At 41.5% G+C, this 13,313-nt stretch overlaps 1 protein-coding gene across 1 annotated transcript in view; it reads right to left on the minus strand.

The window, feature by feature from the left end:
* Positions 1-13,313, minus strand: part of LOC139766042 (structural maintenance of chromosomes protein 6-like) — a 353,590-nt gene that overhangs the window by 163,644 nt on the left and 176,633 nt on the right. The window contains exon 10 of the mRNA XM_071694167.1: positions 6,274-6,405. Within this exon, the coding sequence (XP_071550268.1) occupies positions 6,274-6,405 (132 nt within the window). The remainder of the gene's footprint in view (positions 1-6,273; positions 6,406-13,313) is intronic.

Here is a 13,313-nt window from a genome sequence, read left to right on the forward strand (position 1 = left end):
TTCGTTTCACTCAGAGCCAAAACATCCAGGTTCCTTTCCTCAAACATACTACCTATCTCTCCTTTTTTATATATATATATATATATATATATATATATATATATATATATATATATATATATATATATATCATTTTTTTTATTATACTTTGTCGCTGTCTCCCGCGTTTGCGAGGTAGCGCAAGGAAACAGACAAAAGAAATTGCCCGACCCCCCCCCATACACATGTATATACATACGTCCACACACGCAAATATACATACCTACACAGCTTTCCATGGTTTACCCCAGACGCTTCACATGCCTTGCTTCAATCCACTGACAGCACGTCAACCCCGGTATACCACATCGCTCCAATTCACTCTATTCCTTGCCCTCCTTTCACCCTCCTGCATGTTCAGGCCCCGATCACACAAAATCTTTTTCACTCCATCTTTCCACCTCCAATTTGGTCTCCCTCTTCTCCTTGTTCCCTCCACCTCCGACACATATATCTTCTTGGTCAATCTTTCCTCACTCATCCTCTCCATGTGCCCAAACCACTTCAAAACACCCTCTTCTGCTCTCTCAACCACGCTCTTTTTATTTCCACACATCTCTCTTACCCTTACGTTACTCACTCGATCAAACCACCTCACACCACACATTGTCCTCAAACATCTCATTTCCAGCACATCCATCCTCCTGCGCACAACTCTATCCATTGCCCATGCCTTGCAACCATACAACATTGTTGGAACCACTATTCCTTCAAACATACCCATTTTTGCTTTCCGAGATAATGTTCTCGACTTCCACACATTCTTCAAGGCCCCCAGGATTTTCGCCCCCTCCCCCACCCTATGATCCACTTCCGCTTCCATGGTTCCATCCACTGCCAGATCCACTGGGATCCCAGATATCTAAAACACTTCACTTCCTCCAGTTTTTCTACATTCAAACTCACCTCCCAATTGACTTGACCCTCAACCCTACTGTACCTAATAACCTTGCTCTTATTCACATTTACTCTTAACTTTCTTCTTCCACACACTTTTCCAAACTCAGTCACCAGCTTCTGCAGTTTCTCACATGAATCAGCCACCAGCGCTGTATCATCAGCGAACAACAACTGACTCACTTCCCAAGCTCTCTCATCCCCAACAGACTTCATACTTGCCCCTCTTTCCAAAACTCTTGCATTTACCTCCCTAACAACCCCATCCATAAACAAATTAAACAACCATGGAGACATCACACACCCCTGCCGCAAACCTACATTCAGTGAGAACCAATCACTTTCCTCTCTTCCTACACGCACACATGCCTTACATCCTCGATAAAAACTTTTCACTGCTTCTAACAACTTTCCTCCCACACCATATATTCTTAATACCTTCCACAGAGCATCTCTATCAACTCTATCATATGCCTTCTCCAGATCCATAAATGCTACATACATATATATATATATACATATATACATATATATATATATACATATATATATATATATATATATATATATATATATATATATATATATATATATATATATATATATATTATCCCTGGGGATAGGGGAGAAAGAATACTTCCCACGTATTCCCTGCGTGTCGTAGAAGGCGACTAAAAGGGAAGGGAGCGGGGGGCTGGAAATCCTCCCCTCTCGTTTTTTTTTTTTTTTAATTTTCCAAAAGAAGGAACAGAGAAGGGGGCCAGGTGAGGATATTCCCTCAAAGGCCCAGTCCTCTGTTCTTAACGCTACCTCGCTATCGCGGGAAATGGCGAATAGTAAGAAAAAAAAAAAAAAAAAAAAAAAAAATATATATATATATATATATATATATATATATATATATATATATATATATATATATATATATATATTCCCTGGGTATAGGGGAGAAATAATACTTCCCACATATTCCCTGCGTGTCGTAGAAGGCGACTAAAAGGGAAGGGAGCGGGGGGCTGGAAATCCTCCCCTCTCATTTTTTTTTAATTTTCCAAAAGAAGGAACAGAGAAGAGGGCCAGGTGAGGATAGTCCCTCAAAGACCCAGTCCTCTGTTCTTAACGCTACCTCGCTGTCGTGGGAAATGGCGAATAGTATGAAAAAAAAAAAATATATATATATATACACACACACAGACATATACATATATACACATGTATGTAATACATACTGTCTGCCCTCATTCATTTCTGTCGCCGCCCCGCCACACATGAAATACAGCTTCTTACCTTTTGCAATATATTTTTCCAGTCATTTTTACCACAATATTCTGATCTACATATCCCTACCTTTCCTAGAGCCCCCTTGCTCCTCATCTAGTCTGCTGCATTCAGTTTCATGAGATTTTATTATTATTATCATACTTTGTCGCTGTCTCCTGTGTTAGCAAGGTAGCGCAAGGAAACAGACGAAAGAATGGCCCAAACCACCCACATACACATGTATATACATACACGTCCACACACGCACATAATATCATTTTTTTATTTATCATACTTTGTAACTGTCTCCTGCATTAGCGAGGTAGCGCAAGGAAACAGACAAAAGAATGGCCCAACCCACCCACATACACATGTATATCCATACACGTCCACACACACAAATATACATACCTATACATCTCAACGTATACATATATGTATACACATAAAGACATATACATATAATCACATGTACATAATACATACTGTCTGCTTTTATTCATTCCCGTCACCGCCCTGCCACACATGAAATGAAAACCCCCTTCCCCCTCATGTGTGCAAGGTAGTGCTAGGAAAAGACAACAAAGGCCACATTCGTTCACACTCAGTCTCTAGCTGTCATGTATAATGCACTCAAACCACAGCTCCCTTTCCACATCCAGGCCCCACAGAACTTTCCATGGTTTGCCCCAGACGCTTCACAAGCACTGCTTCAATCCACTGACGGCACATTGACCCCGGTACACCACATCATTCCAATTCACTCTATTCCTTGCACGCCTTTCACCCTCTTGCATGTTCAGGCCCCGATCACACAAAATCTTTTTCACTCCATCTTTCCACCTCCAATTTGGTCTCCCACTTCTCCTCGTTCCCTCCACCTCTGACACATATATCCTCTTGGTCAATCTTTCCTCACTCATTCTCTCCATGTGACCAAACCATTTCAAAACACCCTCTTCTGCTCTCTCAAACAAACTCTTTTTATTACCACACATCTCTCTTACCCTTTTATTACTTACTCGATCAAACCACCTCACACCACATATTGTCCTCAAACATCTCATTTCCAGCACATCCACCCTCCTGCGCAAAACTCTATCCATAGCCCATGCCTTGCAACCATATAACATTGTTGGAACCACTATTCCTTTAAACATACCCATTTTTGCTTTCTGAGATAATGCTCTCGCCTTCCACACATTTTTCAGCACTTCCAGAACTTTCGCCCCCTCCTCCGCCCTGTGACTCACTTCCGCTTCCATGGTTCCATCCACTGCCAAATCCACTCCAAGATATCTAAAACACTTCACTTCCTCCAGTTTTTCTCCATTCAAACTTACCTCCCAAATGACTTGTCCCTCAACCCTACAGCACATAATAACCTTGCTCTTATTCACATTTACTCTCAGCTTTCTTCTTTCACACACTTAACCAAACTCAGTCACCAACTTCTGCAGCTTCTCACCCGAATCAGCCACCAGCGCTGTATCATCAGCAAACAACAACTGACTCACTTACAAATTAAACAACCATGGAGACATCACTCACCCCTGCCGCAAACCGACATTCACTGAGAACCATTCACTTTCCTCTCTTCCTACTCGTACACATGCCTTAAATCCTTGATAAAAACTTTTCACTGCTTCTAACAACTTTCATGAGAATGTGACTAATAATGGTACATAAAATAATATCCAAATAACTCAAAAGTTCTAAATCTTTAAAACAATTTTCTTAATTACCAATCTTGTTTTGAACTTACTGTCTTAGTAATTTCATACTTTGCACCTCTACTGACAAAATCCTGGATATGTGCCTGGACATGTGGAGAGGAGGAATGAAGTGAGATTGACTAGGAAGGTGAATGTGACAGAAATGGAGGGAGCCACAGTATTTGAAGGGGTCAGGAGAAACCATAGAAAGTTCTGTGGGATCTGGTTATGGATGGGAGGTTCTGGCTTCGCTACATTATAAATGAAAATGAAAGAGTGACTGTGAGTGACTGGGACCTTTCTTCCAACTGTTCCAATCATAACCTTAGCTAATGTGGGAAATGGTGAACAGGTAAGAAAATTTTTTCAAAATCATTTCATTTTCATACATGTCAGCGAGGTAGTGTCCACTTCCTCTCATCTATTCTCTAGCTGTCATCTGTAATGAACTGAAACCACATTTTTTCAAAATTTCTCATCAGTTCCCACATTAGTAAGGCACACCAAGAACAAACAAAGAAAGGCCTCATTCACGTACATCTATTCTCTGGCTGTCATGTGTAAAGCATTGAAACCACACACCCCTATCCATGACCAAGCCTCACATTCCTTTATACTGTTTCTTCTGGCTGCTTCATAGGTTCTGATTCAGTCCATTGACAGCACATCCCCCCCCCCCCCCCCCCATGTATACCAAATTGCTCCAGTTCACTCTTTCCATGCAAGCTTTTCATCCTCTTGTATGTTCAGGCCCTGAGTGCTTAAAATACTTTTTATTCCATCCTTCCATCTCCAATTTGGTATCTCCCTTCTCCTTGTCCTCTCCATTGCTGACACATATATCCTCTTTGGTAGCCTTTCCTTACTGCTTCTCTCCATATGTCCAAACCATATCAGCAAACCCTCTTCAGCTCTCTCAACCACTCTTCTTATCACCCCACCTCTCTCCTTTTCTTCTATCACCTAGTCATCCACCCTATAACTCACTTCCACTTCCATGGTTTTATTCACTGCCATGTCCACTTCCAGGTGTCCATAACACTTTATTTCCTCCAAGTTTTCTCCATTCAAACTCACATCCCAATTAACCTGCCCCTCTGCCCTGCTAAACTTAAAAACCTTGCTTTTATTTACATTAACTCTCAACTTCCTCGCTCTACAAACTCTCCCAAACTCAGACACCATCTTCTGTAGTTTCTCATTCGAATTTACCACTAGAGCTGAGTCATCAGCAAACAGCAACTGACTTACTTCCAAGGCCTCCTTCACCCACTACAGACTGCATACTTGCCCCTCTCTCCAAGACCCCTTCATTTACCTCCCTTACCATCCCATCCATAAACAAATTAAACAACTATGGTGACATCAAACACCCATGACACAGACTAACCTTCACCAGGAACCATTTACTCTCCAAATCATTCACTCTCCTCTCTGCCTAGTTGCAAACACTCCTTACACCTCTGATAAAAACTTCTCACTGCTTCTGATAGCTTTCCTCCTGCAACATGTATTTGTAGGCCTACCACAAGGAATCACCATCGACACTATTATATGCTTTCTCCACCTCAGTAAACGGCACATAAAAATCATATTTCTCTAAGTATTTCTCACAAACATTCTTTAAAGCAAAAACCTGGTCCATGCATCCTCTACCTCTCCTAAAACCACACTGTTCCTCCCGAATCTAATTCTCCGTACATACCTTCATCCTTTCAATTACTACTCTCCGATGCAACTTAACAGGTACACTCAACAACTTATACCTCTCTAGTTTGAACACTCAGCTTTGTCTCTCTTGCCTTTATACAATGGCACTATACATGCATCCCATCAATCCTCAAGCACCTCACCATGACCCATACATACATTGAAAATCCTAACTAACCAATCAACAACATAGTCACACGTTTTTTTAAGAAGCTCAACTTCAGTGTAATCCATTCCATTTGCCTTGCCACATTTCATCTCATGCAAGACTTTCACCACATCTTCCTTTCTTTATCAAACCACTTTCCTTAATTCTCTCACTTTGCATACCTCCTAAACCCAATCCTTGTCTTTATCATCATATAACACTACGATCCTTTTCAGAAATGCATCATGGAGATATAACCACAAAACCCCATCCAGGAACACCTGGTACTACCTTGCTACGTGGGATGCACCAATCAAGTATGAAAGAAAAAGATAAAACAAATAAAATGTAAGCAATTAATCTAATGTATCTATCCAGTGTGCTACTTCTAAATACAGCAGCCTGTGCAACAAATACCATGACAATGATCTATCAAAAATGACAAAAAAATAATAAATGCATAAAATTCAGTGTAATTCTTTAGAAACCCTGCAAGTTTCTTACATGATCTTTCGCTTCTTTAAGTATGACTTCTTGTTGTTTTATCTCTTCCTCCAACTGAGAGACATCTGGTGGTGATGGTTCCTCTTGATTCTGTAGGTCTGCCAACTGTAAACGTAACTGGTCCACTTTTCTCTGATGGGAATGAAAATGGATTCTAAGTTCCAAGAAACTCATACCTGAGTTGGACATGACAAACCAAAAATGCAAAAAATATATATCATGCAAAACACTCTTCAAATAACAATGTTTTATGGCCTTAAAACTTCTGCAGTAAGCAGTACAACTAAAAATAAAGGTATTAATATAGTTCTGTTATTCCTAATATATCACAAGCAATGGCATAGCAACAGTGGTTGTCCTCTGGTAAAATTCCTGTTTGACTGATAACAGCTGGTCTGGGCATTAAGGTCAGCAACAGGTTCACTCAAAACAGCTGGTACCATTTAATACCTCATAACCACCCAACAAATTCTATGCTGAAATAATAATACTTACCCAAGCTTGTACTTAAGCCACGGTTACTCAGAAATCCCCCCATTCACAGTAAACACCACCATGACAAAACATCAAAACAAAATGGCCCAACAAAAAACAAAACAACCTCCTCACAAGTAAAATACATAATGTCATCCCACTAGACAAAAACCTATCTAAATATGCTCCTACACACAATTAGGAGTCACATTTGCAAGTTAGTGGTCTAGACCCAACTCATCTTTTCAACAATTCAGATATCAATTTAATATGCATAATAAGCAACTGAAGACACTGAACACCCACTCCTCACCTACCCTGAATATGTTACTTAGTTCATGACATATTTCCTTTCCTCCATCAAGACTTCTTTCTGAGTCCCTAACCCTAATTAGCTCTTCTTTAACTAATCTTTGTAAATAATTATTTATTTATTTATTTTGTTTTGTCGCTGTCTCCCGCGTTAGCGAGGTAGCGCAAGGAAAGAGATGAAAGAATGGCCCAACCCACCCCCATACACATGTATATACATACACGTCCACACACGCATATATACATACCTATACATCTCAATGTATACATATATATACACACACAGACATATACATATATACACATGTACATAATTCATACTTGCTGCCTTTATTCATTCCCAACGCCACCTTGCCACACATGGAATAACAACCCCCTCCCCCCTCATGTGTGTGAGGTAGCGCTAGGAAAAGACAACAAAGGCCACATTCGTTCACACTCAGTCTCTAGCTGTCATGTAATAATGCACCGAAACCACAGCTCCTTTCCACATCCAGACCCCACAGAACTTTCCATGGTTTACCCCAGACGCTTCACATGCCCTGGTTCAATCCATTGACAACACGTTGACCCCAGTATACCACATCATTCCAATTCACTCTATTCCTTGCACGCATTTCACCCTCCTGCATGTTCAGGCCCCGATCACTCAAAATCTTTTTCACTCCATCTTTCCACCTCCAATTTGGTCTCCCACTTCTCCTCGTTCCCTCCACCTCTGACACATATATCCTCTTGGTCAATCTTTCCCCACTCATTCTCTCCATGTGACCAAACCATTTCAAAACACCCTCTTCTGCTCTCTCAACCACACTCTTTATATTACCATACATCTCTCTTACCCTATTATCACTTGCTCGATCAAACCACCTCACACCACATATTGTCCTCAAACATCTCATTTCCAGCACATCCACCCTCCTGCACACAACTCTATCCATAGCCCACGCCTCGCAACCATACAACGTTGTTGGAACCACTATTCCTTCAAACATCCCCATTTTTGCTTTCCGAGGTAATGTTCTCGACTTCCACACATTCTTCAAAGCTCCCAAAATTTTGTAAATATATATTATCTATTTGTTAACAGATTTTATCTAATGCAAGAAGGTTAAAGATATCCAACACAGAGTAAAAATTTTAAGATACTGTACCAAACGTCATCCACGACAAACCGCAGCGTACATGATCTTACCGATAACCTTAGCTGATGAACTAGTGAATACAAATATACTAGATATAGTTCTTTGGATTCTTTAAAGCATACATTTTTGTTAATTATTGTATGTGACGAGAGATCTTTGTACGCAGGCTTTTCAACCTCTTACATATCTTTCATTCTTTTATTTCATACTTATTCGCTGTTACCCACATTAGTGAGATAATGCCACGAAAGGACAAAGAAAGGCCAAATTCACTCATTTCCATTCTCCAGCTCTTATGTTTAATGCACAGAAATCAGAGCCCCTATACATAACTAGGCACCACACACCTTTCCATGCTTTGCCTTGGCTCTTTCACATGCCCTGGTTCAGCCCATTGACAGCATGTCGCCCTCTGCATACCACACAGTTGTATTTTGTCCCATGGGCACCTTAAACCTTCCTGCATATTCAGCCCAGCCCCATGCACTCAAAACTCAAAACCATTTCCACTCTTTCCTTCCAGCTCCAATTCAACATTCTCCTTCTTGTTTCCTCCTCTTCTGACACATGCATCCTCACTGTCAACCTCTCTGCACTCATTTTCTCCTTATGTTGAAACTAATTCAGCAAACCCTCTTCAGATCTCTCAATGACACTATTCTTATTACCACATCTCTTGCTAATTCTATCTTTTATTTATTTTATTTTATTTTATGTGTAATGAAGACAATTGAGAAACATCATAAGCCAATATTCCTGTTTCATGATAAGAGAAGTGGACCAGGCAGTATGATACAGTGGTTAAATTGATGAAAACTACTATTGACGTTTGTGTAAATAAATTATACATTTCCCTTTTCCATAGCCAGAGGTTGAACCATTATGTGACATTCATTTTTCATTTCATTTCAAGCTAGAAGTTTCAGTTTTCTAATTATTTCTTACATTTTTCATATGTATATATATATATATATATATATATATATATATATATATATATATATATATATATATATATATATCTGAGTTAGATGGCGTTGTTCATTCTGATGGACACCACTTGGAACTGGTAGCCATCCAGGCAGTCAGGACGTAACAAGGTGACAACACAGAACCTGCCATGTGTACTGATGGAGAAGAGTAAGAGTGATTACCGTGAAGGGCTTCATCTGCCTATTAGTTTGATCAAGTCCCTCCTTCATCTCTGTACCATCTGAGTTAGACATCCTGGAGGACAACTTCGTGGGACTTCCTGAGCTGCTCTTCACCAAGTGTCTGTACCAGATGTTGGTGGATGCCCTCACAGTTATGCTTCCCGACGACCCCCAGGGCAACGCCAAGCTCATGTTCTCCATCCTGGACTGCCTTCCCAAGGTCTACAGGGTACCCATCTACCGACTTAACTCCAAGGGGGAAGATGTACACCTGGTTTGGATGGAGGCCCACTCCCCCGCCTGTGATTTGAACATATGAAGACCCGACTCCAGGCTGGAACGTGGTAACTAAAGTGAGGGACAGTATACAACGCCTCCTTCCGCCCAGGCCTGTGTTGCAGATATTCCAGGAACCATTACGTCCCTCCTGGAGGAGCAACTGACGCCCGCCTGGTGTTCCCGAAGGCCATTATCTGGGACATTGCGAACTGCTTCGGTCAGCGGTGGGGCGCCATGCTGTACCTGCCAGCGCTGGCTGGCGAGACGCTGTGGTCTGCCTCCATCCTCGGTGCACTGGATGGTCTGACCCCCACACTGTGTGCTGCTTACGAGGGGAACCTGGACGCCCTCAGACTCATCGTGGGCAGAGGTGACACGTGCATCCTCTACAGTGGCGCGTACATCCTCTACAGCTGCATCTACATTCCTACCAAGACATACACATCATCTACAGAAAGTGAACTACGCGGGAAACGGCGATCAAATTTAAAGAGGGAAGTCAGCACCACAAGTAAAGCATCCTCCTCGAAGGCTCAGAGTGGGGTGCCTAAATGTGTGTGGATGTAACCAAGATGTGAAGACCCTTACTGGAAAAACAATCACTCTTGAAGTAGAACCTTCAGACACAATTGAAAATGTGAAGGAAAATAGTGAAATTGGAGAAAAATGTAGCTTAGTCATTGAAGCTTATTGATACAGTGGTTAAATTGATGAGAACTGCTATTGACGTTTGTGTAAATAAATTATACATTTCCTTTTTTCCATAGCCAGAGGTTGAACCATTATGTGACATTCTTTTTTTTCATTCATTTCAAGCTAGAAGTTTCAGTTTTCTAAATTGATTCTTACATTTGTCATTTGAATATATATGTGCATATGTATGTGTATGTGTGTGTGTATATATGTATATATATATATGTATATTATCCCTGGGGATAGGGGTGAAAGAATACTTCCCACATATTCCTCGCGTGTCGTAGAAAGCGACTGAGGGGACGGGAGCGGGGGGCCAGAAATCCTCCCCTCCTTGTATTAACTTTCTAAAATGGGAAACAGAAGAAGGAGTCACGCGGGGAGTGCTCATCCTCCTCGAAGGCTCAGAGTGGGGTGCCTAAATGTGTGTGGATGTAACCAAGATGTGAAAAAAGGAGAGATAGGTAGTATGCTTGAGGAAAGGAACCTGGATGTTTTGGCTCTGAGTGAAACGAAGCTCAAGGGTAAAGGGGAAGAGTGGTTTGGGAATGTTTGGGGAGTAAAGTCAGGGGTTAGTGAGAGGACAAGGGCAAGGGAAGGAGTAGCAATACTCCTGAAACAGGAGTTGTGGGAGTATGTGATAGAGTGTAAGAAAGTAAATTCTCGATTAATATGGGTAAAACTGAAAGTTGATGGAGAAGTGGTGGGTGATTATTGGTGCATATGCACCTGGGCATGAGAAGAAAGATCAAGAGAGGCAAGTGTTTTGGGAGCAGCTGAATGAGTGTGTTAGTGGTTTTGATGCACGAGACCGGGTCATAGTGATGGGTGATTTGAATGCAAAGGTGAGTAATGTGGCAGTTGAGGGAATAATTGGTATACATGGGGTGTTCAGTGTTGTAAATGGAAATGGTGAAGAGCTTGTAGATTTATGTGCTGAAAAAGGACTGATGATTGGGAATACATGGTTTAAAAAGTGAGATATACATAAGTATACTTATGTAAGTAGGAGAGATGGCCAGAGAGCGTTATTGGATTACGTGTTAATTGACAGGCGTTCGAAAGAGAGACTTTTGGATGTTAATGTGGTGAGAGGTGCAACTGGAGGGATGTCTGATCATTATCTTGTGGAGGCTAAGGTGAAGATTTGTATGGGTTTTCAGAAAAGAAGAGTGAATGTTGGGGTGAAGAGGGTGGTGAGAGTAAGTGAGCTTGAGAAGGAGACCTGTGTGAGGAAGTACCAGGAGAGACTGAGTACAGAATGGAAAAAGGTGAGAACAATGGAAGTAAGGGGAGTGGAGGAGGAATGGGATGTATTTAGGGAATCAGTGATGGATTGCGCAAAAGATGATTGTGGCATGAGAAGAGTGGGAGGTGGGTTGATTAGAAAGGGTAGTGAGTGGTGGGATGAAGAAGTAAGAGTATTAGTGAAAGAGAAGAGAGAGGCATTTGGATGATTTTTGCAGGGAAAAAATGCAATTGAGTGGGAGATGTATAAAAGAAAGAGACAGGAGGTCAAGAGAAAGGTGCAAGAGGTGAAAAAAAGGGCAAATGAGAGTTGGGGTGAGAGAGTATCATTAAATTTCAGGGAGAATAAAAAGATGTTCTGGAAGGAGGTAAATAAAGTGCGTAAGACAAGGGAGCAAATGGGAACTTCAGTGAAGGGCGCAAGTGGGGAGGTGATAACAAGTAGTGGTGATGTGAGAAGGAGATGGAGTGAGTATTTTGAAGGTTTGTTGAATGTTTGATGATAGAGTGGCAGATATAGGGTGTTTTGGTCGAGGTGGTGTGCAAAGTGAGAGGGTTAGGGAAAATGATTTGGTAAACAGAGAAGAGGTAGTGAAAGCTTTGCGGAAGATGAAAGCCGGCAAGGCAGCGGGTTTGGATGGTATTGCAGTGGAATTTATTAAAAAAGGGGGTGACTGTATTGTTGACTGGTTGGTAAGGTTATTTAATGTATGTATGACTCATGGTGAGGTGCCTGAGGATTGGCGGAATGCGTGCATAGTGCCATTGTACAAAGGCAAAGGGGATAAGAGTGAGTGCTCAAATTACAGAGGTATAAGTTTGTTGAGTATTCCTGGTAAATTATATGGGAGGGTATTGATTGAGAGGGTGAAGGAATGTACAGAGCATCAGATTGGGGAAGAGCAGTGTGGTTTCAGAAGTGGTAGAGGATGTGTGGATCAGGTGTTTGCTTTGAAGAATGTATGTGAGAAATACTTAGAAAAGCAAATGGATTTGTATGTAGCATTTATGGATCTGGAGAAGGCATATGATAGAGTTGATAGAGATGCTCTGTGGAAGGTATTAAGAATATATGGTGTGGGAGGCAAGTTGTTATAAGCAGTGAAAAGTTTTTATCGAGGATGTAAGGCATGTGTACGTGTAGGAAGAGAGGAAAGTGATTGGTTCTCAGTGAATGTAGGTTTGCGGCAGGGGTGTGTGATGTCTCCATGGTTGTTTAATTTGTTTATGGATGGGGTTGTTAGGGAGGTAAATGCAAGAGTTCTGGAAAGAGGGGCAAGTATGAAGTCTGTTGGGGATGAGAGAGCTTGGGAAGTGAGTCAGTTGTTGTTCGCTGATGATACAGCGCTGGTGGCTGATTCATGTGAGAAACTGCAGAAGCTGGTGACTGAGTTTGGAAAAGTGTGTGGAAGAAGAAAGTTAAGAGTAAATGTGAATAAGAGCAAGGTTATTAAGTACAGTAGGGTTGAGGGTCAAGTCAATTGGGAGGTGAGTTTAAATGGAGAAAAACTGGAGGAAGTGAAGTGTTTTAGATATCTGGGAGTGGATCTGGCAGCGGATGGAACCATGGAAGCGGAAGTGGATCATAGGGTGGGGGAGGGGGCGAAAATCCTGGGGGCCTTGAAGAATGTGTGGAAGTTGAGAACATTATCTCGGAAAGCAAAAATGGGAATGTTTGAAGGAATAGTGGTTCCAACAATGTTGTATGGTTGCGAGGCGTGGGCTATGGATAGAG

Source organism: Panulirus ornatus, chromosome 56 (genome assembly GCF_036320965.1).
Source record: "Panulirus ornatus isolate Po-2019 chromosome 56, ASM3632096v1, whole genome shotgun sequence".
Classification (NCBI taxonomy): Eukaryota; Metazoa; Arthropoda; class Malacostraca; order Decapoda; family Palinuridae; genus Panulirus; species Panulirus ornatus.